The sequence below is a fragment of the Alligator sinensis genome, unplaced genomic scaffold, assembly GCF_000455745.1.
Source record: "Alligator sinensis unplaced genomic scaffold, ASM45574v1 scaffold280_1, whole genome shotgun sequence".
Taxonomy (NCBI): domain Eukaryota; kingdom Metazoa; phylum Chordata; order Crocodylia; family Alligatoridae; genus Alligator; species Alligator sinensis.
In genome coordinates this window covers 62998-84582 of record NW_005841835.1, presented here as the reverse complement: position 1 = coordinate 84582, position 21585 = coordinate 62998, and the positions used below count along the sequence as shown (strand labels likewise).

General features: G+C 47.3%; 1 protein-coding gene across 1 annotated transcript; it reads left to right on the top strand.

The window, feature by feature from the left end:
* Position 1: 1 nt before the first annotated feature.
* On the top strand, positions 2 to 21037 carry VASH1 (vasohibin 1; the record flags this gene model as incomplete). Its single annotated transcript, XM_025201718.1, has 7 exons — positions 2 to 256; positions 9256 to 9344; positions 10406 to 10462; positions 11691 to 11765; positions 12740 to 13121; positions 13673 to 13785; positions 14405 to 21037. Coding segments are annotated over 7 exons (1044 nt in total), but the record flags the coding sequence as incomplete, so codon positions are not given.
* Between the last annotated feature and the right edge of the window lie 548 nt (positions 21038 to 21585).

The following is a 21585-nucleotide window of genomic DNA, read 5'->3' as shown; positions in this document are numbered from 1 at the left end:
GGGCAAGGCCGGCGGGGCCGATGGGGCTGCCCCGCGGCAGCGCGAGGCCAGCGAAGAGGCAGCGCAGCGAGAGGAGGAGCAAGAGGACGATGGGGATGAGGACCTGCGAGACGGCGGGGTGCCCTTCTTCGTGAACCGGGGAGGGCTGCCGGTCAACGAGCCCACCTGGGAGAGGATGTGGCGGCACGTGGCCAAGATCCACCCCGAGGGGGATAAGGTGGCACAGAGGATTCGGGGAGCCACTGATCTACCCAAGGTGGGGGCGCCTGGAAGAAGTGAGCCGGCCGCGGGCAGAGCTGCCAGAGAGGGATGGCGGGAAGCTGGGATTCTGGGGGGGCGAAAAGATGGGATTCTGGGGATGGCGGGAAGCTGGGATTCGGGGGGGGGGGCATGGCCCCGAGGTAGAGCTTTACCTCCCGTTGGAAAGGCCACTAACAGCAGTGCCTAATGCTGGGATTCCCGCTGCAGAGTCAAGTCTCTATCCTGCTGTTAGGACTTGGCACTCTGTGGTTAAGTAGCGCTTCCCCTTCTACCTACTTTGATAGCATTTGCAGCAACACAAAAAGCTGCATGTGTGGTAGCTTTGGAGCAAATTGGGAAGATGTGGGATTGGAGCACCGAGCCCTGAACTGGAATTCATTTCTGAGGGGTCCTGCCCTGCATGAAGGGCGGGGAGGGGGGGTGTGGAAATGCCCCACTGCGCTCATAGGGGCTATGTAATAATGTTGGATGCTTGGCTGTTTAATTCATCATGGCAGGTGGTGTGCTGTCACGTGATATGACTTGTGGGGCAGATCAGGGGAAGGGAGCATGCACAGGTTGGAGGCCAAAAGAGATGTACAGCCCTTTACAGGTGTGAAATGAGAGAGGGGACAGTAAAATAACCAGGAACGAGCTTATGGCTACTGGGGACAGTTTTAAACTGGGGAATTCTGGCACTGGGGCAGTGTCTGCCCAGGAAGGCAGTTTTAAGGCTAGAGAGGTTTAAAAGCAGATTAGATCACACCTTATACGGTTTGAATGGAGGGAACTCTTGCTGTTAACAGGGCATCAAACTAGAGGTCCTTTGTGCACTTCTCGGGCCTTATGTCGGAGCATCCTTTGAAAAGGGAAACATAAGATGATATGACTTAACACAGCATCAAGGTTGAGGCCTTTATGAAAGTTGCCATTTAGCATGTGCATATTTTCTGGTACAAATTCTTTTCGGTATATTCAGATCCCCAGATGAAAAGTGCTTGGCAAAGACTCAGTAAGTCTCTTGAATTGTCCTGTGCAGGAGGCATATCTCTATCCATTTAAAAATGGAGGAAACCAAAGTACAAAAAGATGAGGTAATTTGCTCAGGCTCTCACAGCTAAGGCTTATCTATACAGGGAAACTAGTGTTAAATAAGCTTGGCAGTGACTCTTGTTTTTATTTTACAGTGCACTAGCCCTCCATACTTACTCCCCACATGGATGCTTCTTTTGGTTTTCACTAAGTGTCTTTTTGTGGTATAGTTTAATTCACTTCTCTTGCTGTGTCGGGTACAAACCTTGAGTTCTCATTTCTAGTCCTGTTTTCAGAGTCCCAACACTCTCCACCCTCCTCCCATCCCCCGCTCACTCTCAAGACTGAAACAGCTTGGGTGAGCGCTCAGGGTGCCTTTTTGATTAATCAAAACTTAATCATCATCTACCCAAAGGAAAAATGAATCATTTGGGTGAGGAAGGAAGGAGGGGGAGCTAGCAGGGGAGGGTCAGAAACCTAAAGTCATGCAGGGAGGAAAAATTGCTCTTTTCAGTCTCTTGCAGTCCATGCTCTTGAGGAACTCTTGCTGGTTCCCATTTCACTCTAACTGTCTTGCATAGCATCAGTGCCAAAGGCCTACAGTCAGTGGAAGCAACTGGCACAAGCTCCTCGAGCAACACCAAGTTGAAAGCTGTATCCATTTTGGTAGTTGCCAGCACCATTATGTACCAGCCTAGCTCATGTGCTTCATTCAGTGAGGCCAGCACAGAGTGTTGCTTGTTCTGGGCTGTTGCGTATTAGTAGAAGACTATCACTGGCTCAGGGAAATGGAGAGAAGAGTGTGGTGGGAAGCACTGAGGACAGATGAGCTAGGACAGGGGTCAGTAACATATAGACCATGGACTCGCTGGATCTGACCCATGGACCTAGAGAGCTTTGCCTGTGCCACTGCCCCATCTCTCCGTCCTCCCAGCTTGAGCAGTGAGGAGCTTTGTCTATGCCTCCACCAGGGCCAGGCACTGGGAACTGTGCACATGCCATTTCCCCCAGCCCATGGAGAGTTGCATGGAGTTGGGCATCTGCTAACCACATCTATGCTTCTACCACTTTCACCCTCCTCCCCTTCCCTGCCTCGCCTCCCTCTCCCCCGTGGTGGCATGGGCGGCTTCCAGCTGGTGGGGAGCTGTGCTGGAACTGGGAAGCAAGAAGCAATGGCAGCATGGACACAGTTTACAGATGCCTGGCCCCAGACCCAGAGTGGGGGAAGCCCTCCATTGCTGACACACCACCAAAGCCAACCAGCCCACATTAGACTGGAGTTGGGTTGTTCTGGCTCAGCTTGTAGAAAGTGTGCGGGCCGGGAGCGATCCGGGGCCCTTTTTTCGTGCCGCAGGCTGTGGCCAGCAGCCCGGACACGCTGGGTCAGAGAAAACAGGCGACACACTAGAATTAGGCACAGACACGTAATGGTTGATTCAAGATTGTTTACTTACACCGAAGATGGTCGCAGTGTAGGCTGGACAGTTTCCCAGGCACAGCTCCGCTCAAATCCTCATTTGAGGACTCAGACAACATTCGGATCACTCCCACGGAGTTGTCAAGGCTCCATGGATCCTTTTGCGCGCAGGGAGAGGGATACGTCGAGGATTGCAAATGGCGACGGGGAGAGGCTAGAGGCTGATCAGACCTCTGTTGCCTTCTTGAAATGCGCTGGGTCCGATAGGCTCCGCAGCGCTTAGAGATCTTCACATAGCATGAAGTCTCCTCCTCCTGGTGTTCGTAGAGTCCTCCAACTTGGGTAGAAACCACTCAAGCTTTTTATACGGCTAGCAAGCCAATCACTAGCCGCCACGTGTGAATAATTTAACGCAAGCCAATAATGGGGCTCGAATTAGAATGCAAATGGCAGGAACTCCTTGCAACGTGCATTTCTTCTCTACAGCTAAGAAATGCACCCTGCAAAGAAAGCTACAAACGGCGGGAAAATAATTCAGTGGTGCCAAAGCACACACACAAACAAAAATCACACCTTTGGGTTGTGACAGAAAGTTGGCGGCCTTTGAGTAAGGGCGGTGGGCTCTTGAATTTCTGGCCCTGTGGGGCAGATAAACACCCTGGATCTGGGCCATGGGCCAGATCCCATGGGTAGGTCCAGTCCATGGATCAGATTCAGTGTGCAATAAGCATGTGAAGTCAGTCTGCAGGTGCAGTTTATTATGCCCCCACACACTGGGTCTGGTCATGATGTGACCCCTACACTCTGGATCTGGCCCTATGCATCAGATTTGGCTGCATGTGCCAGTAGTTAATACTGCTAGTGTTCTCTCATTGCCAAATTTCCAGAGCACCAGTGAGCTAAGGAAAGAGAAGAACCCCTCCTTGCTTGCAGTAATGAACCTGTTTCTGATCAGTATTTACCTTGTCAAACCCATCTGTGTGAGAAGTTCTGATGCATCAAGCTTCAGAGAAGTAGAATTGGAGCATATAACCATATTCTACATGACAGGCTCCCCTAAGAAGCTGTTGTCATTCAAATGCTGGAAGCCAAGTGGGTCACATTAGAGATGTAGGAAATACCCTAACTAGTGTCTAATACAAGGTCTTGTGCCTGAGCTCATGGTTGATATCAGAGGCTTAGGAGTCAAATGGTAGAGAACAGTACTCTTCCAAGGCCCGCCCTCCCTCCCTCCCTCATAAAATAAACTCCACCGCCTGAATTAATTGTAGTGAGGTGCATTTGTGGTAGGATGTGTCTATGGGTGGATCTAGAATTTTGAAAAGGGAAGTTCAGATAGTGAAGTGCATCAGTACATATAGAACAACACGTATTTTTCTCCAATTAAAAATAAACTAGAAGCTTTACTAATATGCTAGGGGCCTAGGGCTGTGTTATTCAGTTTAAGACTGAAACAACAACAAATATAATTTCATTGGAATGAGTTAAAAACAATCTTCAGGGCTGTAAAATAGAAGCTTCATTACCAGGAGCAGCTATCACTCAGACAGCAGAATTGCAGAAGGAATAGCTTAATTGGTGCAACATAAAGACCAATACAAAGAAGAGTGGATCATTAACCCTGGGGAGTGAAGAGTTTAGAAGGGATCAGAATGAGACAAGACATCAATTGACTGCCTGGCTAGAAACCAGGAAGTTGGTTTTAAACTTTGAGTGGAGCAAGAGTCAAAGGGAGAGTTAGGGGGAGGTTTAAGTGCACCAGTGCAACCCCCTCCCCCAAATCCGCCCCCTGGATATGTCAGCTACTCTGCTGAGCTGTCTATTCAGCTGTGGCATTCAGCAGTACCTATGGGTTTCACTGGGCTCCTTGGTTTCCCCATAGTCTTGGATGCCTGCTGAGCTCTGCTAGGTTCATGAAGCTTTGTCCTGTGATTGGGGGAGAGGAAAATACATTGTCATACTCTCGAGTGCTACTGTCAGATAATGCCAAAAAGAGCTGCCATTTGTCAGCGCTGTAGAGCTTTCTCCTATTCTATGGGATTTGATTAATAGTGACATAGCTAAGCATTGACACCTAAGCAACCGTGATTGGGTACCTGAGTTAGCATGTTTCTAAGATGAGTGGGGTTGGTTTTCCCCGCCTCTGTCTGCTATTGTTGCAGGCTCTCATCAGGCTCAATCAAGGCATCTCACAATTGGTTACATTGAAAATAAATCTCTCTTTGTATGGGAACCATAGTAGGGAGAGATTTTAGTCTTTAATTGGTAATGATAGATGTTTTCAGCTGTTTAACTATCTCTTCCTCTTTGAAGTCTGCTGATCATAGAAAAGCAGGGTTGGAAGGAACCTCAGGAGGCCACCTTGTTTACCCCCTCCTCCCCTACTCCAGGCAGGATCATCCCTATTTAAGACTATACAAGTGTTTCTTTAACCAACGAGTTCATGTTAAGTTCATGTAAACATGACAGAGGGAGGCTGTTTGACTGTTAACTGGCACCATCTTCCACTGCCTGTTCAGAGGGCATACCAGCTCTCTTCCCAATGGTCCTAAGTGACTACATATCTCCAGGGCTGTCCACTTCCAGGTATAGTTTAGCATTATCCACAGAATACCCAGACACTTGCTTTGTGTTGCTGTTTCACTGAACTGTGCAAGACTGTTGAGTGTCACCTGTATGAAAAGGCCCTTTTCAGTCCCAGCAGGAGGTGGCCCCTGGTAGAGAGATAGCATGGGCTGCCTGAAGGAATTTTTTTTTTCTTCTGACATAGCTGCATCACAAAGTTAAGCCAGCAAAAGCATGGTCAGTTTAGGTGCAGCCATACCAGGGATTTTGTTGGCAAAGCCATGGCAACCAAAGGGCATCATCTTTGCCCAGTGCTGGCTGGAAGAATTTTATAATGTGGACCTGGCTGTCAATGACAAGCTGAAACACACTTAAAATATACCCTTTTTTCCCTCTTCTGCTTGTGTATGTGATGGCAAACTGGCAAGGCATTTTTGTGATATGGCCTCCTCCAAATGTAGAAGCACGGCTCCTTTAGCTGGGGCAAGACAATGGCATTTTACAGCAAATCAAATTAAAGTCCAAGCACTTGCTTGCACTTTGATTTGTGAGGAAGCTTATAGTCTTGGCTACACTGAACTTTGCAATGTGGGATTTGCTGCCCCCTTTGTGGCCTTGTTGGTTCCTCTGTGTTGTTTTTCTTACTGCAGGCTGTGTTGGGAGCATAAGAGGTGCTACAATTCCATTCCCTGGGGAGTCTGTTGTTCATCCTGTTGGGCTGGTGCTGCAAAGTAATAATAACTATAGCTTTTCATTGTTAGATATCAAGGAGAAGTATTTTTCCCCTATACTTTATGCCTGAGGGAAATGAGGAGGCACAAAGAGCTGAAGTGACTTGCCCATGGTGTGGGAAACAGATTGGTGGCAGAGCAAAAAAAAAGAGATGCCAGATCTAGTATACTTGCCACTAAGCAATGCTGTCTTTTAGCATATCCTTCCCAGGTGATTTCACTTGGTAAGACAGCAGTAACTGCCTGACTGTAGCTCTTCCACACACAGACAGGCATTGGTACCACTCCACTCTGCTGATCTTCTCTCCCTGGGATAGAGCTGAAAGTGACCATTGTACTTTTCAGCTGCTGCTGACCTTTCTGGTTTTGATGGAAAAAGTTGTACAGTATCTCTGCAGAGCTGACAGCCATGTAAGCTACATGGGTGTGTGTAGTGCTCTACAAATGCACAGGCAGATGCGCTCCCTGCCTTAAGGGAAAGGGAAGTTCCATTTTCTAAATAGAAGAGTTACAGGATGCAAGGGTAGAAGTAAGCAGGCTGGTAGCTGAGCAGTGAAGGGACTGGCGGGGGGGAACCCAGAGAAGCAGCTGGTGCATAATAGGCCGTGCAGTGTGTTCTTGGGTTTGAGTTGTGGCTTGGTTAAACTACAGCTGCCAACTTAACTTCAGGGCTGTGTTGATAGCAAGAGTGTCTCTTGAGGGGCTAGGTGCTTGGACACTAGGATTATCTACAGAGAACATATACAGGAGTACATACAGAGAAACAGCTGTTAAGCTTACTACCAAAAACCACCTCCCCGATATTCCTAAGGGAGGAGATGCGGCTGTGTCTCTTCCATCTGTCTTGGTTCATATTCTGCTTAGTTCAATTTAAGCATAAAACCTCAGCCTTTCTCCAGGCCCCTTCCCAAAAGCCAAGTTGCAGTCCCATCTGTGCAGCCAGTCTGTCTGGCAAGAGTTCAGTGCAATAGCTCACTGTGTACAAGTCTGGGAACTCTGATGTAACCCAGCCATCAAATAAGGAGAGACCAAAAATGTAAGAAGCTGCCTGCCTCGTTGGGGACTGTGCTGCATGCAGTAACTGGAGCATTGAGCCCCAGGAAACAGGGCTCTTCATGGCTGTCTCTGATTTGCTGGTAATTCACCACTGATCTGTCCTTCCTCTGTTAAAAGCTAGATGTAATGTCTTAAGGATAGTGAAGATTGATTAAAGTTTATATGTTTTTGGCATCCTCAAATGGATGAGACTAGAAGAAGGGCTAAGCACTAATACTGCTTGGTCAACACAGGGATGAAAGAGGGACTCTTTTTCTTTCTTTCTCTCATCTCCCTTTCTGCAAGGCAAAATTCTGAAGACCTGATGCAAAGGGAAGTATAGCCCACACCGGGCTGCAGGGCCATATCTGAATGCAAGTGTGTGGTGTATTTGCATCAGTTTAATTCCTTAAGGTGCAGAAAGTTATTTTCTGTTAACTAGTCCCCTGCAGAGGTGGTTTCCATTACACAGTGTCTCAGGTCATTACATATTCCCCAGAGGGAAAGAGGATCTGAAAGAGGAGCAATGTCTTCCAGCAGAGAGAAGAGTAACTGAGAGGAACCAGCAATATGTGATGTTAATATGCATCTAACCAAAATGCAACTTTAGCCCCAGGAGTTAATTTTAGCTGCTTTTCTTCATTCAAATGCAGCACAGAAGTCAAGCACTGGAAAAAAAAAATTAAACCAAGCTGAACACTGAGCCTGCCCTGGCTGTTACCTCCTTCATTGTTTTTGCCTGGAATGATTTTCTGAGACTGTCAACTCATCACTTCCAAACCAATTTAGTTTGCATTCATTCCAGAGACAGCAACTTTCCCAGCACTATTCAGTGGAGTGTTTCCAGTTCCAGCTGGGACAGAAGTGCAAGCTGTTGGCTATCTCATTGATTCTGCTGTAGGGAGGCTGCAAGAGGAGCAGCTGGTGCCACCTGCTGCTCTCTGCAGGAAGGTGAAGTAAGGTGTATGCTCCTAAAGGGCACCGGAGGCAGTTGGTGGTGCTTATTAGTTTTCCTGCCTCTTTGGATCTTGCCTCCAGGAGCTTTTGGGAAATGGGCCCCTGGAGCATCATAGCATCTTTATTAAAAGAACTTCCTGGATAAATTTTAGGACTGTAAAGATGAAAATGCTCAAGAGATGGTAACAGCTACTGGTGCATGGAGCTTGGCCACAGCAGAGCAGGGGGAGTCTTTCCTAAGAGGCCGATATCTTACTAAATGATTAACATACTACTTGGTGGAAAGGCCAGATGGTGGATGTCCCTTTTCCCAAGGGGAAGGGTAGGGACCAAGCACATTCTTTCTCTTTTCAAGAAGAACTTAATGGCTAAAATCTAATTTGCTGTGGAGTGGGGTTGGTGTTAGATCAGAGTGCAGGTGTTAACTTTTGTTAGCTTCTACTTCCTGTCATAGTTGTACCAAATCTGTCTAGCCAAGTCTTCCACTGAGCAAGCGTCTCCCAGGGGCTTTTTGCCAACCCAATTCCCCCTTCTGCTTTGGCTAGGCAGACAGGACCCTTCTTGCTTAGGCTCTTGCTTTAAGCAATGACAAAACATCAGATATCTCTTTCAAAATAAAGAGAAAAGAGGGTTGGAAGCCAAGGCCTAAGACTGAAGAATAGGGGCAAGGGTCTATCTGGGTGGTGTGTTTGCAAGCATCATTCATCATTGCATAACTTAAAATTGGAGAAGGTAGAGATTGGGGGCAGAGGGAGGGGAGGAGCTCATGTATTATCCAGTCCATCTCCCTGCCAAGACTGGTTCATTCTCAGCATGTTCTTCATGTTCAAGATGCCAGCTGACAGGGCTTCCATCCTTGCTTTTGGGAATTGGTTCCAAGTGCCAGCTGCTGCCTACGTTGATTAATTCTTCCTGAGACTTTTCCTCTTATTTCACCTCATGCCTTGCATCCTGCACTCCTCATGCCCCCCTGCACAGCCAGTAGAGATATTGATAAATGAATGCACCCTGCTTTAGTTGTCACTTAGCTAATCTCTTCCTGGTTTAAGAAAAGACCTCCTGCCTTCTGTGATGATTTTTGCTGTTGGTGGTGGGTTTTCTCCGCATTCCCTCCAATTCCTTAGCATGAAAATAGACGTCTGAGGTGACTGTGTGCACAAGAAGTCTCCCAAGTAGACAGGAAAAGGTTACTGGTTTACTGAGAAGACATTCCTATAAGAAAGTGCTAGCATGGGGAGCTCTGCTCTGTGACTCACTGTGTTTTCACCCTCTGTTCAGATTCCCATACCGAGTGTGCCTGCGTTCCAGCTGTCCACCCCCATCCCTGAGCGCCTGGAAGCCATACAGCGCTACATCAGGGAGCTTCAGTATCCTTTTCTGTTATCATGGGTGCCAAGGAATGCTGATTCAGGAAGAGGCACCCAACCACAACTAAGAAGGGGACATGAAACTTGCTCCCTAAGAGCAGGAAATGGAAATTGGTTAGTTTGCTGCTTCATTCCCTTTCTGCCCACTTGAGTGTCCTTTGATTAATCCTTTTTTCACATGGCACAGGCATGAGCCGGGTCAAGCTAACATTGCAGGGTCTTCCTCCTTCAGCCAGTTGCAATGGATTGAAGAGGCTGTTCCTTCTAAAATGTGCATGTTCAAAGACCTTGCTGCTGTACCCACCCAGCTCTTCCAGGAGAACCTGGGGCAGACTGCAAGGTGATTTAGTCCTCTGCCAAACTTCGGTGAGCTAGCACATGAAGAGAACTTGGGCTGTGTGCTGAGACACCTTACTGGGTCTCTCTGAAGTGGCCAGAACAAGATGGTCCTGGCCCTGCAAACCCATACATATGTAGCTGCTGGTATGCTTATGACCTGGGAATGAGACTCCTCTGTACACTCTAGTCCTGAGTGCTGGTACAGGGTAAGTGCAAAGGGCATGTGCCATACAAGTACAATTTTATCTTGCTGGTGGGATGTGGAACTGTTTCTGGTTTCAGCCCTGAAGCAAAGTGAGAGAGGAATTTGTCAGTATCTCTTGTGCAAATCCTGGGGCTGTTTTGCTATTGAGATGGGTCCCATTCAGCATGAGAGCCAAAGTACTTCTGGCATTCCTAGGCTCTGTGTGTTCCTTTGCAAGCAACATCTTGTAGAAGAGGCTGACCAAAAAATGTGGGGCTTAGGGAGGGAAACAAATTGGATTAGAGAAGGGGGCTAATAGAAATAAAACTGCGGTACAAATTAGAGAATGAAAATGGGAAGATCATGAGAGAGGGGCCTGTTTAGCCTTTCTTTGCTGGTATCATGCTTGTTAGATCGTGACCTGGCTGTAAGAACTCTTACTGACATGCTGGTGGCATAATGAGAACCTCCAGACAGTAATTGTAGTATCTGGGCTTTTTGGCTCTTCCATATTGCATGGCCTTAATTTTTGCCTCAGGTACAATCACACTGGGACACAATTCTTTGAAATTAAGAAGAGCAGACCTCTGACTGGGTAAGTTCTGACAGGCTCTTGCTTCCTTCTGCCTGTGTTCTGAGAACTTGCTGTTTCTTTTACTTGCTCCCCTTTCCCCACTCACCTGACTTAGTCTGATCCAGTGTCCAGCTTGAATCTGGGTGCCTCAGTGCTGCAGCTGTCCTTCCTGAGGTGATATAGTACCAGAGCTAGACTCTGCTCAGGATGCAAATGGGCAGAGCCATAAGTTGTCCTTTCTCAAGCACAAAGGCTGGATGTGTTGCCAAGGGTCAGCACACTTGCTTAAAAGAAAAGGTAAACATTTGCTGAATCTGCTCAACTTTTGCAAGCCTCCAATTTGGAAGATAAATTTATGGGCTTCTATGGACTTGTGTAAAGCAAAACAAAGTCTTGCCCTAAATAAGCTGTCCAAAGGTCAGCTCTAACTTTACAGCATCTGCGAGTGTCTTTTGATACAAAATCTGGATTGTCTGGACTCTTCCAGGAGTCTAACACTTTGAAAGTAAACAATTTGTGGGAAGGCAGGAAGAGAGAGACATCCCCAAGTACAGACTCTGTTTGGAAAAGGTCTGTGTTTAGTAAACTCCCAAGGAGACAGCACAACATCCATTGTCTTGCACCTGGTTCTACTGACTGAGTCAGGAGCTTCCTAATCTGCTACCCAAAACCTGGTCTTCCAGGTTTGCTGCAGACCCCACCCACTCCTTAGGTGGTTGTCCAGGTGGCTAAAATGTCTTGGAATGTAACCTGCGTGAAATCTCCTCTGCAGCATGGGGCCAGCCCAGGGAGACCAGGATTGAGTGGTACTTCTGTTCACTCCTTTCCTGCCCTCAGGCCTAGGATGTCAAGTGCCCCTGGCATTTGGTATCCTGACCTGAGGCGTCTCATCTTGATCATGTGAGTGTGAATTCCAAGGAATTCACTGAGATTCATAAGAGTGGCTCCAGACTTGCAGAACTCTAGGCCAGATTCTGCTGGCCCAGAAGGTGCATTCTTCTTGGCTCATCGCAGGAGAAACCACAGCAGCAGTGATGAGGTGGGATGAGAAATGACAAGAGGCTGACCTTGACTCTAGTTTATTTTCTGAGGGTTTTCTCCTTCAACCTTTGTCTTTGGAGGGTTCCCTTCCTCCTCCATCCCTGCAGCCCACTTTACATATACACCAACAGGACTGAGTTTGACGGTTCTGCCTAGCACAAACCCTCTAACCCTCCTCCTGTCTTCCCATCCTTATTCTGTCTTGCAGGCTGATGGACCTGGCTAAAGAAATGACCAAAGAGGCCCTGCCAATCAAATGCCTGGAAGCTGTGATCCTGGGAATGTATCCTTTCCTCCTAAATGTGCACGTCTGTTTACCCTAATGTTTTTGCCTCTGTTCCCTCAGGACGCTTTCGTGCTACTGGTGTATTGCAAAGGGCCAAGCAGAGTACTAGGAGTAGGATCAGTTCTTAAGGATTGAACCTCCCTGCTTCTGTAGGATTGTCTCTTAGTCCTTCTGGACCTAGCGTGCAATAGGGATGCAGCACACGTTCCTCATTGTTTTAAATGCTCTAAATGCTCTCTGCAGTGCAGGGAGATACAGAAGGAACCTGGCCAGCTCCATCGAGATATGTCTTTAGCTCAGTAGCTCCTGCCCCAGCTGCAGGCTTAGGCAAATGCTCTTTTTAAATTCTGGCCTTCTGCTGCTTAAGATTTGCATGCATAGAGGGGATGACACCTTTTCTTGGAACTTGCCAGGCTGAGTGAGGGTGGGGCCACTTCCTCTGAAATTCTGGAGGTTGCTTCAGTGATGGGAAAACATTTGAAACCCATGTCAATTGGCTGTGGGTTCTGGAGGATTTGGCAGTTATCAAATGCAGTGGTTTCCCTTTTATGAAAAGCCAGTCTGCTGGTATCAGTGCTCAGGAGAATGGGCTATACAGAGTCCTTTCCCTCTACAGCTCTTTTGGTTTCTTTGTTAAATGAGTTGATAGGTTTTCTTCCAGCTCCTAGCAGAACAGGGTTATACTTTGCCAAACTGCCCTTGTAATTGGCTTCCTGCATTGGCAGTATTGTTAGAGTGGCCAGGTTCCTGAATGGAAGCTGAGCTCTCCCTGACCCAGGGCAGGGTATAGTAGTCTCAAAATAGGCTGGACTTGCACTTTCTCTGAGCTTGTCTCTTGGGGTGTCAGTCTACATTTTGTTGGCAACAGCAACTTGCCCAGGTTGCCTGGAAGGTTTTGTGGGGGTGGGAAGAACCTTACCTCCATTTTCTTGGCATCACCAGTTATTTCCTGAATGAGTCCATTTTGCCAGTTACCTCACCAACAACATGACCACACTGGAGCGTTTCCCCATCAGCTTCAAAACTCACTTCTCAGGGAACTACTTTCGTCACATCGTGCTGGGGGTGAACTTTGGGGGTCGCTATGGGGCACTGGGCATCAGCCGGCGCGAGGAACTCATGTACAAGACACCCACCTTCCGCACATTGAGTGAGCTGGTCTTCGATTTTGAGGAGGCGTATCGCCGCTGCTGGCACACCCTCAAAAAGGTGAAACTGGGCCAGTATGTGTCTCATGACCCACACAGTGTGGAGCAGATTGAGTGGAAGCATTCCATCTTGGATGTGGAGAAGCTGGGCCGTGAGGACTTCCGCAAAGAACTAGAGAGACATGCACGTGACATGAGGCTGAAGGTAAGTCAGGATGTAGTGACTGGTGAGTTCTGTCTGCTTCCCTTGGAAGCTGCAGGTGCAAATTCCAACCTTGGTGTCCAAGTCTAGGTGAGTTTGTTCTGTTGCGCTTGACGGTTTGATGCATTACTCTGCTGGGGGTGTATACAAATCCTGCTGGATATGTGGCAGGAAGGGAAAGGGGATTAGGAATAGAATCCTTGCCCCCTCTGCAGACACTTTGTTCCTAATGGGGATGCAGACCACTCAGAGCTTTCAACCTTGTATAACAGGTGAGCCTTGGAGTTTTTGTGCAGCTGAAGCCAAGCTATTTACTTGCTTGGAAATCTTGGAGGGAGGGGTGCATTTGAGACTGCCCAAACTGGGTACTACACATGAGAATGTACAATACCCCACCCCCTCCCCCACCAATGCATTCTCTTTCCTTGCCTGTAACTGTTATTTGTATTAATGTCTCCTGATCTAAGGCAATGAAGTCTTTCTGGGTCTTGGTTCCTAGCTGCTTCTGGTACTTACTTCCCTCCCATATTGCCTTTTTTCAAATTCTCCTACAGATCAGCAAAGGGGCAGGACCACCATCTCCCACAAAGGACAGGAAGAAAGATGTGTCCTCCCCACAACGGGGCCAGTCCAGTCCACATCGCCGCAACAGCCGTGGGGAGAGACGGTAAGCAGGGCTTGATAGTGGGTGGCTTCTTTTCAGGACTTTTCTCTGACTTGCTGAGGGACGTCCCATACTTTTGGATAAAGCAAACGTCTGTGAACTCTTGTTGTTATTCTCTCTACCTGGGAAGGTATCTCTTGGTTTGTTCTTTTTTGCTCTGTCACTGGTTTTTGTTTTTTTTTCCTATTCCCTGAGGCACTGGTCTTGTGACATGTATAGTTGCCTTCTTACTTTAAAACTAGCTGGAGTTAAGGCTGACTGATCTGTACCTGCAGAGGTCATGTTAATCTAGTGCTTGATATGGAACGTCACAGATTTCTCCAAAAGAGACCTAAAACTACACCACTGGCCAGCGAGACCTGGCATGCCAGGGCTGGGGGCCAGTGTCCTTGGAAAAATAGGTCTGGGGACAGGCCCAAAAGCCAAAAGTATTTGGGGTGTGGGTGTTGGCCTCCTATGCCCTTGAGAGATGTTGAGGAGTTACTGGAGGGTGAAGAATAACCACTGTTGCTGTTGTGGTATCCAGGGAAGAGGCTGAAGTTGGGCTGCCTGCTGTTTGCTCAATCTGTGAAAGTTCCTTTGCCAAAGACCCCTGAGTAGTTATTGCCTTATCTATTCACAGGCCATCTGGTGAGAAGAAGCCTGCTGATTCCAAAGCAATGCCAGACCTCAATGGGTACCAAATCCGGGTGTGAAGTGTGCCATGCCTTCCATGCCTGGCTTCACAGACTACTCACTGGCCACACTCAGGACCTGGAGCAGCCCACAGCAAGCTCAATGTGGAGAAAAGGGAAGCAGGCATTGGGTGCAGGTCTTCCAAGATACCTCCTAACAGGTTGACCCTGGAGCTGGATCCCATGGGTTACACAAGATTCACAGGCCTGTTTTTGGAAGGAGTGTGGATTTTCTTCTCTTTTTAAATCCATTTAAATAAGATTTTTTTTCATTTTCTTTTTAAAGAAAGCTCTACCAGTTGGTAGAAAGATGCTGCAGGGGGTTGGGAAGCTGCCTGCTGTTTACAATGAAGGACGGAGAGGGTTGGGCCAGCAGAGCTCAGATGTCCTATAGGATCCTTTGGGATGAGAATATCAAAGTGGGACTAGTCCACCGTGCCTCTTTCCCTTTTGTGAGGAAGGTCTCAAACAGTGCAAAGCCCTGGAATAGGGGCAGGGAAGGTCTTGGAATGCAAAGACCCCAGCTCTAGTGCAAAGATTGCAGGTTTGTAACTCCTGTCTTGCTGTAGACCTGCCAGGGGGAGGCAGGAGGGGAGGAGTAGGGGCACTCAGATACATTACTTCCCTCAGTTTTGCTTTGCTCATGATGGAAGAGCCTCATACAGTGCACATTCAGTGCAGCCTGCAGTCTGACCCCCATGTTTCATTCGTTTGAGCCAGGGCACATGGAAGATGAGTGTCTCGTTTTTTACTTGCGAATGCTTTGTTTCCCTTCTCTTCATGGTAGGCTGCTATGGCAACAGGGTGATGGTGCCTGACTGGCAGGCTGGAAACCTGATCTCTGGCCAAAGCTCTTGGTGTTACTTCTGAGAAGCTGATGGTGAGAGCTTTAGCCAAGAGGTGCAGGCTCTAGGATGAAAGTGATGGAGGGGATCATCTGATAATAAGCATCTTTCATAAAAGATTCTTTCCTCCCCTCAGGGAGAGGGGGTTTTACTCCATCCTTGCTGTCAAGTTAGTGTTATAAGAGCCCCTTCTCATCCTGGATCTTGGGTACCAGCATTAAAATAAGTATTCAAGCTACGTGCAGGGCTCTGTTCCAAGGGCCTTTGTGCTTGGGCAAGATAAGGTAGTGGCTTCTGGTCCCTATGTCCATGTTGCTGTATTCATCCCTTTGCCCTCGTTTACAGCCAGTAGTGGCCAAAGCCTTCCTCAGTGCCTGTAAAAGTGCAGTGCATTGCTGTCTCTAAGAACGCAGAGAGCATTTGCTCAGCAAATCCCCCGTGGCAGTCCCCTCAGGGTGGGTTAAGGAAACACCACTTTTCCTGTTCCCTCACAGCATATTTCCTGGGTAGAAAAGACCTGGTGTGATGCAGCGTTTTGTTCTCACTGAATAACAGTTCATCTTCTCTCCATTCAGCTTGGTCTACGCTTACCAAGAGACCAAGTTTTGAGCAACTTAAGGTTGGGGTGTTCCAGAAAGGTCAGAAACAAATGCCCAAGTTAGGGAGTAGAACTTGGTGTACCACCCGGATCAAGACTGAAATGTCTGAAATTACTGCTGTAGAGCATCCATTTCCCCTTCTCTTCAGCCTGGCTTGTTTGGCCTGCATTTGTCCATCCTCCTGGGAGCACAGCCATGTTTCTGCTGTTATGACAGCTAGGTTGTCTTGCTGTACTACCTGACCATTCTACCTGATTACAGACTGGGCAACTCCCTAAAGGAGAGCTGTGTACTACCGGTTAGAACTGAGGAGCCCTGTGGCCCTTCTGTATGGGGCCTGCACTTGGAAGAGTGGGGATGCTAGAAATCAGGAGTGAGGTGGATGATGGGTTGGTGAGTCAAGGTTGAGGTGTATAGACATAACTACAGGCTGGGAAGCCAGGTCTTGTGACATCACTAAAAGAATGTCAAATATGGCAGTATCTAAATCCTATTGGAACAGGGCGTATCTTTCTTGCCCTTAAACGTATTACAAGCTCAGGCCAGGTATCTACTATACTTGTTTGTGTTGTCACAACCAGGCCAAGTCACGCTGTGTCTCGATGTGGATAGCATAGAATAGATTTTTGTTCCAAATAATAAAACTCGTCTGAATTGAAGCAGTATTAGCTCTTGAAGCACTGCCCAGAAGTGCTTAACTAATTCTGAGTTGCATGTCCTTCACCCTCATTTGGATAGCTGTTCTTTACTCATCACTGCAGCCTGTCCTGCTAGGTCCTCTCTCCGCTCTGTTCTTACTGCTGTATGGAAACTACACTACAAACCCCACATACACTTATCTGCCACAAGTATTCCATTGTACACAAAAAAGAAACAGTTAATGATTGAGAAATAAGATCATGTGACTGGTCAAGCAGACAGTTATACTAATTTGGTGGGGATTGTGCCGTGTTTCAAGCTGATCTGTCTTAAACAGTTTGTGTGTATGCTTTACTCTGCAATAAGAAGCCACACAGTAGAAATATACTGTGTTTGGCAGCTCTTTCATTCCAGGGGAAGTTGACCTGGTTTAGCACACTGAAGGATAAAGCAGACACATGAAACAGTTGCAGTGGATCAGCTGATGAACATTTGTAAGCAGTGATTTCCCTCCTCCCTCCCCCACTACTCCTCTTCCCAATCTTTAAATTGGTCTGATTGTTTTCATTCAAAAGTTGCCATTTAGATGCTCCATCTGGCTTGTACTATGTTCTTGTAAATTACTGTATCAAGTATTAGATATTATGATGATGAAATGCTCTAGAAATACTGTAGGTGCAATTCACAGACAAATGTATATAATGTGGATTATAAGGAACAATTTCACTTCCCTGTATATACTGTTCTGCAGTTGTTTAAGGATCTACGTAATATCATGTGGGAGCCAGTGAAATTATCTACCAAGCTCAAGGCAGATTGAAGATGAAAAAAATCAGAAAATAGCCAATTTTCATAAATCAGTATATGGCCTCTCCTTAAGTGTGGCCCAGTCAGTCAACAAAAGCTCTTGAGAATGAGAAGCCTTGTGGAAAGTACGTTCATTAGTTAGACAGATTTAGAGTTGAGCTTTTTTATTAAGTGGAAAGAAGCAAAAGAGGCCTGCAGTAAAAACCTGGTTAGCAAAGAGTACGCCACGTGTTAATAATACTTTCCCATGAGCAGGGCAAGGGGATGCTGTGTGACATGAATGGGTCACCAAGACAGACTCGCTAAGCTAAGAAAGACTAAATGCTTTGTTCTATTCTACATTTAAGCTGTACAGCTTTCTTCCTGAATGATGGCACTGAGACTAGTAGTTTAAAAAATTTAATTAAGTGGATGTTTAAGGGAATGCATGGCAGGTAAGAGTTCTTCAAGATCTCATAATCATCATCCTTTAGAACAGGGGTGTCAACCATACAGCCCATGGGCCTGTGGAGCCTTATGATCTGGCCTGTGCGGCATAGCCCCAGCTGCACAAGACCTGGCACTGTGGGCATTGCATGTGGCAAGCATGGGGTGCATACAGGGCTGGTCCTAAATAAGCTCTGTGCACTGGCTTGGGCTGGTGTGGACTGGTTTGGGCTGTAGCCATTGCATAGGACCAGTCTGATCAGACACCACACACAGCATGCACTCTGTGCTGGCCTTTGCCATGTGTTCAGCACACACCAGTCCCACTTCAGGATTTGCACTGCGCACAGCACTTGAGCTGCATACAGTACAGGGGTTCCAGGGCATAAGCTGTATGTGGCACCCTGCCAGACCAGCCCTGCATGCTGGCTCTGGTGTGCATGGATGTGCTGGAGCCTAATTCAGACCGGCCCCAGAGCCAGCATGCAGGTCAGTCTACCAGGGCAGCACCTGAAGCCCATGCCATGGACCCCCAACACCACAGATGCTGCACATGGCACGGGGGCAGTCTGCATCTGGCCCCTAGACTGGCCCAGTGACCGTCTTCCAGTCCATGGGGGTGGATGAGTTTGACACCCCTGCTTTTGAGCATTCAGCAGCTGGGGGCCAGAAAGATTATTCTCTTTCACAATGTAGTGTGCAACTAAGTATATTAGAAGAAGCAGAACTACTTGAGGCTTCTCACATCACTGTTTTAATACAGTGTGTGCGCCAGAGGTTCACTGGTGATGCTCTTGCATTCCTACACTGGGGGAAGCACAGGGAGACTGGAAACAACCCAATAATTACACTCTTGCTCTTACTCTCCTTACTGCTGTAAGAGCAACTGTAATGAGACAGTTCACTATAACTCAGCCTGCCTTGCTAAGGTGGCAGAGGTCTCTGTGGCAACAGGCAAGAGAATTTCTGCAGTGAATCTTCTGCTATGGAAAATTAGGGTACACAAAATATTTACCATAACCTGTAATTCTGCTGTTGAGCAGAGAGAGAAAGTCAATACTGTCTGCAAGAAAGCAGCAGCCTGGCTACTAGACCCAAACCTAGGACTCCAGTGGAACTTATGCCTGGAGTCAGTCCTAATACTTTTTCTAAACCTCTGTAAAGAAAAGAACTAAAGAGCTATTGAGAGTGAAGGAAAGGAGGATGACTCTGTCTATATTCTTTGATGTTCACGTGACAAAATGTGTTTGAGACCATAGGATTTTGTCGTTGTTGCTGCCTCGGAGCCAGCACTAGCATGATGCCTCTAAGATTGAACGTAAATGACTAATATGGGGGATTTTTTTATGGTCGTGTGTATAGATTTTTTTACTACTGCCCCATTTTACATCCACTTCGTAGTGCAAGGGGAGGTGCAATTGTTTTGGCAGAAAAGCCATAAATTAGCCCTGCATTCTCCCTGTGTGCCACTCTGTTCCCCTTCCTCTGCCTGATCTCCTGCTCTGCTTTTTTCCAGTGCTGCCTGTCTCCTCCCCGATCTGTTGTGTGCTGCACCAAGGCTGCCCATGGCATTTGTCCTATAGGTTAACTGCGCCTGTCCTAGTCTATGCCTTTCTGAAACCGGAAGGAAGTGCCTCCATATACCAAGAAGGGCTAGACCCTGCCTGTGCTATCTATGTATGTAGCCTATGTAGGCTTAAAGGAAAAGGCCTTACTTTAACAGGAGCTGAATTCTTGTTAGCAAGAACATTCCTCAGTGTGAATTTTGGACTTAAAACGCAGCCTGTCCTAATAAAAAGGTGGCCTTGGAATAGATAGGGCCTCTGACACCAGCCCAACTGGCAACTTTGAAGACTTTTTCAGATGAATGTGCTAGCAAGTATGGAACAAAAGATTCCTTCTAAAGGGGGTAACTACCCTGGTTTAAGCACACTGAGCTGCTAAGCAGTGTGAGAGCACACCTTCACCAGAAGCTGCAGTACTTGAGTCTTGTCAGACCCTGACAAGCCCCAGCTAGAGAAGGTGTGATATTGTGTTAAAGTGATTATTTTATTCTTATGCCACTGTGCATATATAGCACATCTTGGTAGTGTACTCTGTTCCCACAGCTAGAGTAAGTGATCCCACAGCCTTGGCTGGGTTGTTGTTTGTATTGAGCAGAAAAAAGGAGCAGTAAGTTGTTTGCACAGTAGCTGTAGTCCTGTTACCAGATCTGTGTTGTGAAGAATGTTGGCTTAGTCTTTCAGTTGAAAACCTTGACCAGATTCCCGTCTAAATAATCACTGGTTCACGTGTCGTGTAAATCTAGTCACAACTGTTTTTAAATCAAAGAAACTATACTGAAGAATCCTCTGCTACCAGGAGGCAAAAGCTTGGACTAGAGGGAAGCAGTCAGTTTACTATTTCTAGTGGCTGGAAGCTCCAAGGGCACTGGCTTTTGCTCCTGATTTGGGCCAGTTACTTTAGCAAGTTGCTTCTTATGATTGAAGTATTCAGAGCAGCCTGGTGTCCAGGGAATAGATGCAAACAAGGCAGGGTCTATACCCTGTCTGTTTGTTGTGCAAGTCTGCTTGGCTGAAATAGCACCATGTGCTCTACTAGTTTTGCACTATTGTCCTGTTTGATATATAGAACTTGAACAGGGGAAGCCTGTTGCCCAACCCAAGAAAGCTGCTGCTGCTCTTGCTTCAGCACAGCTGGAACCAAGTGAGATGCTGACAACCCCTGTACAGGCAAGATGAACTTCTGCGGGAGTTTAAAAAGCTTGCCAGGCTCCTCAGCAGATGTTTACTCATATCAATGACCACTCTCCCTCTGGGGGGGTGCCCCTGGCCTTGTCTGCTCAGGAGCAATCCAGCTTAGGCCAGGATGGCAACTGAATCCCCTGTAACCTCTGCAGAGCAGAGTCCCCCCCACCCCCTCCCCAGGCCCTTCCCCCAGCCTCCAGGCCAGGGCTGATATGGTGCTAGTGGGACCTGTGTGGTCCCTTCCTTATGCATCAGTATTCTCTTCTAGCATCTGTCCAGTACTCCAGAATCATTTACCTCTTATCACTGGAGCAGCGCAGAACTAACCAAGATTACTTTCTTCATGGACTTAACAAGTGTGTCTTTTGTAACAAGTAGCAATTCCATGTACCTGTGCAGGCAACACAGAACCAGTATTTAGATTTAGTTCTTACTGCACCTCTGTAGCCCTCATGTTTATTTCTTCTTCCCACTTTTTTTTCATACTAGAAAATAAAATTCACCTCTGCACACGCAACTTGTGTAGAGAAAATAAAGGTCGCCTCCATCTTCATTATGTCTAGTAAGAATTAGAAAACAGATGGTTAAATTACTCCTTGTCTGCTGAAAATAGGGTTATATCACTTCTCCTGGGGCCAGATGTGTGGTTTTGAAATCCAGCCAAAGGACTAAATGCAGATGGGCTACTACATACGTGCTGTTGCAGGAAAGAGGAAAAAAAGATCCCCTGGGGCAAGAATCTCTGCCTTATGAGCTTACAGGTAAGACTTTGCTAGCTGCAGTCCCAGTAGTAGAGCAGGTACAGGACACATGGCTTCCTGGCACCACAGCAGAGGAACAGACTTCATAATGTTGACTATCAAGCTGAAGCAAGGTGGTGTGTTGGGCCCGCAGCAACTGCAGCTTGGGAGCAAAGGCCTCTCACCCTCTGATATCTAACTGATGATCCAGCCTTCTGTCCTTGCAAGAACAGCAGATGCTGACCTAACTTAAGCTTTTAAACAACAGTCCAGGGGCCTTCTCAGATAACACATCCCCCTGAGGCCAGCCAGCAGTTCTTAAATCC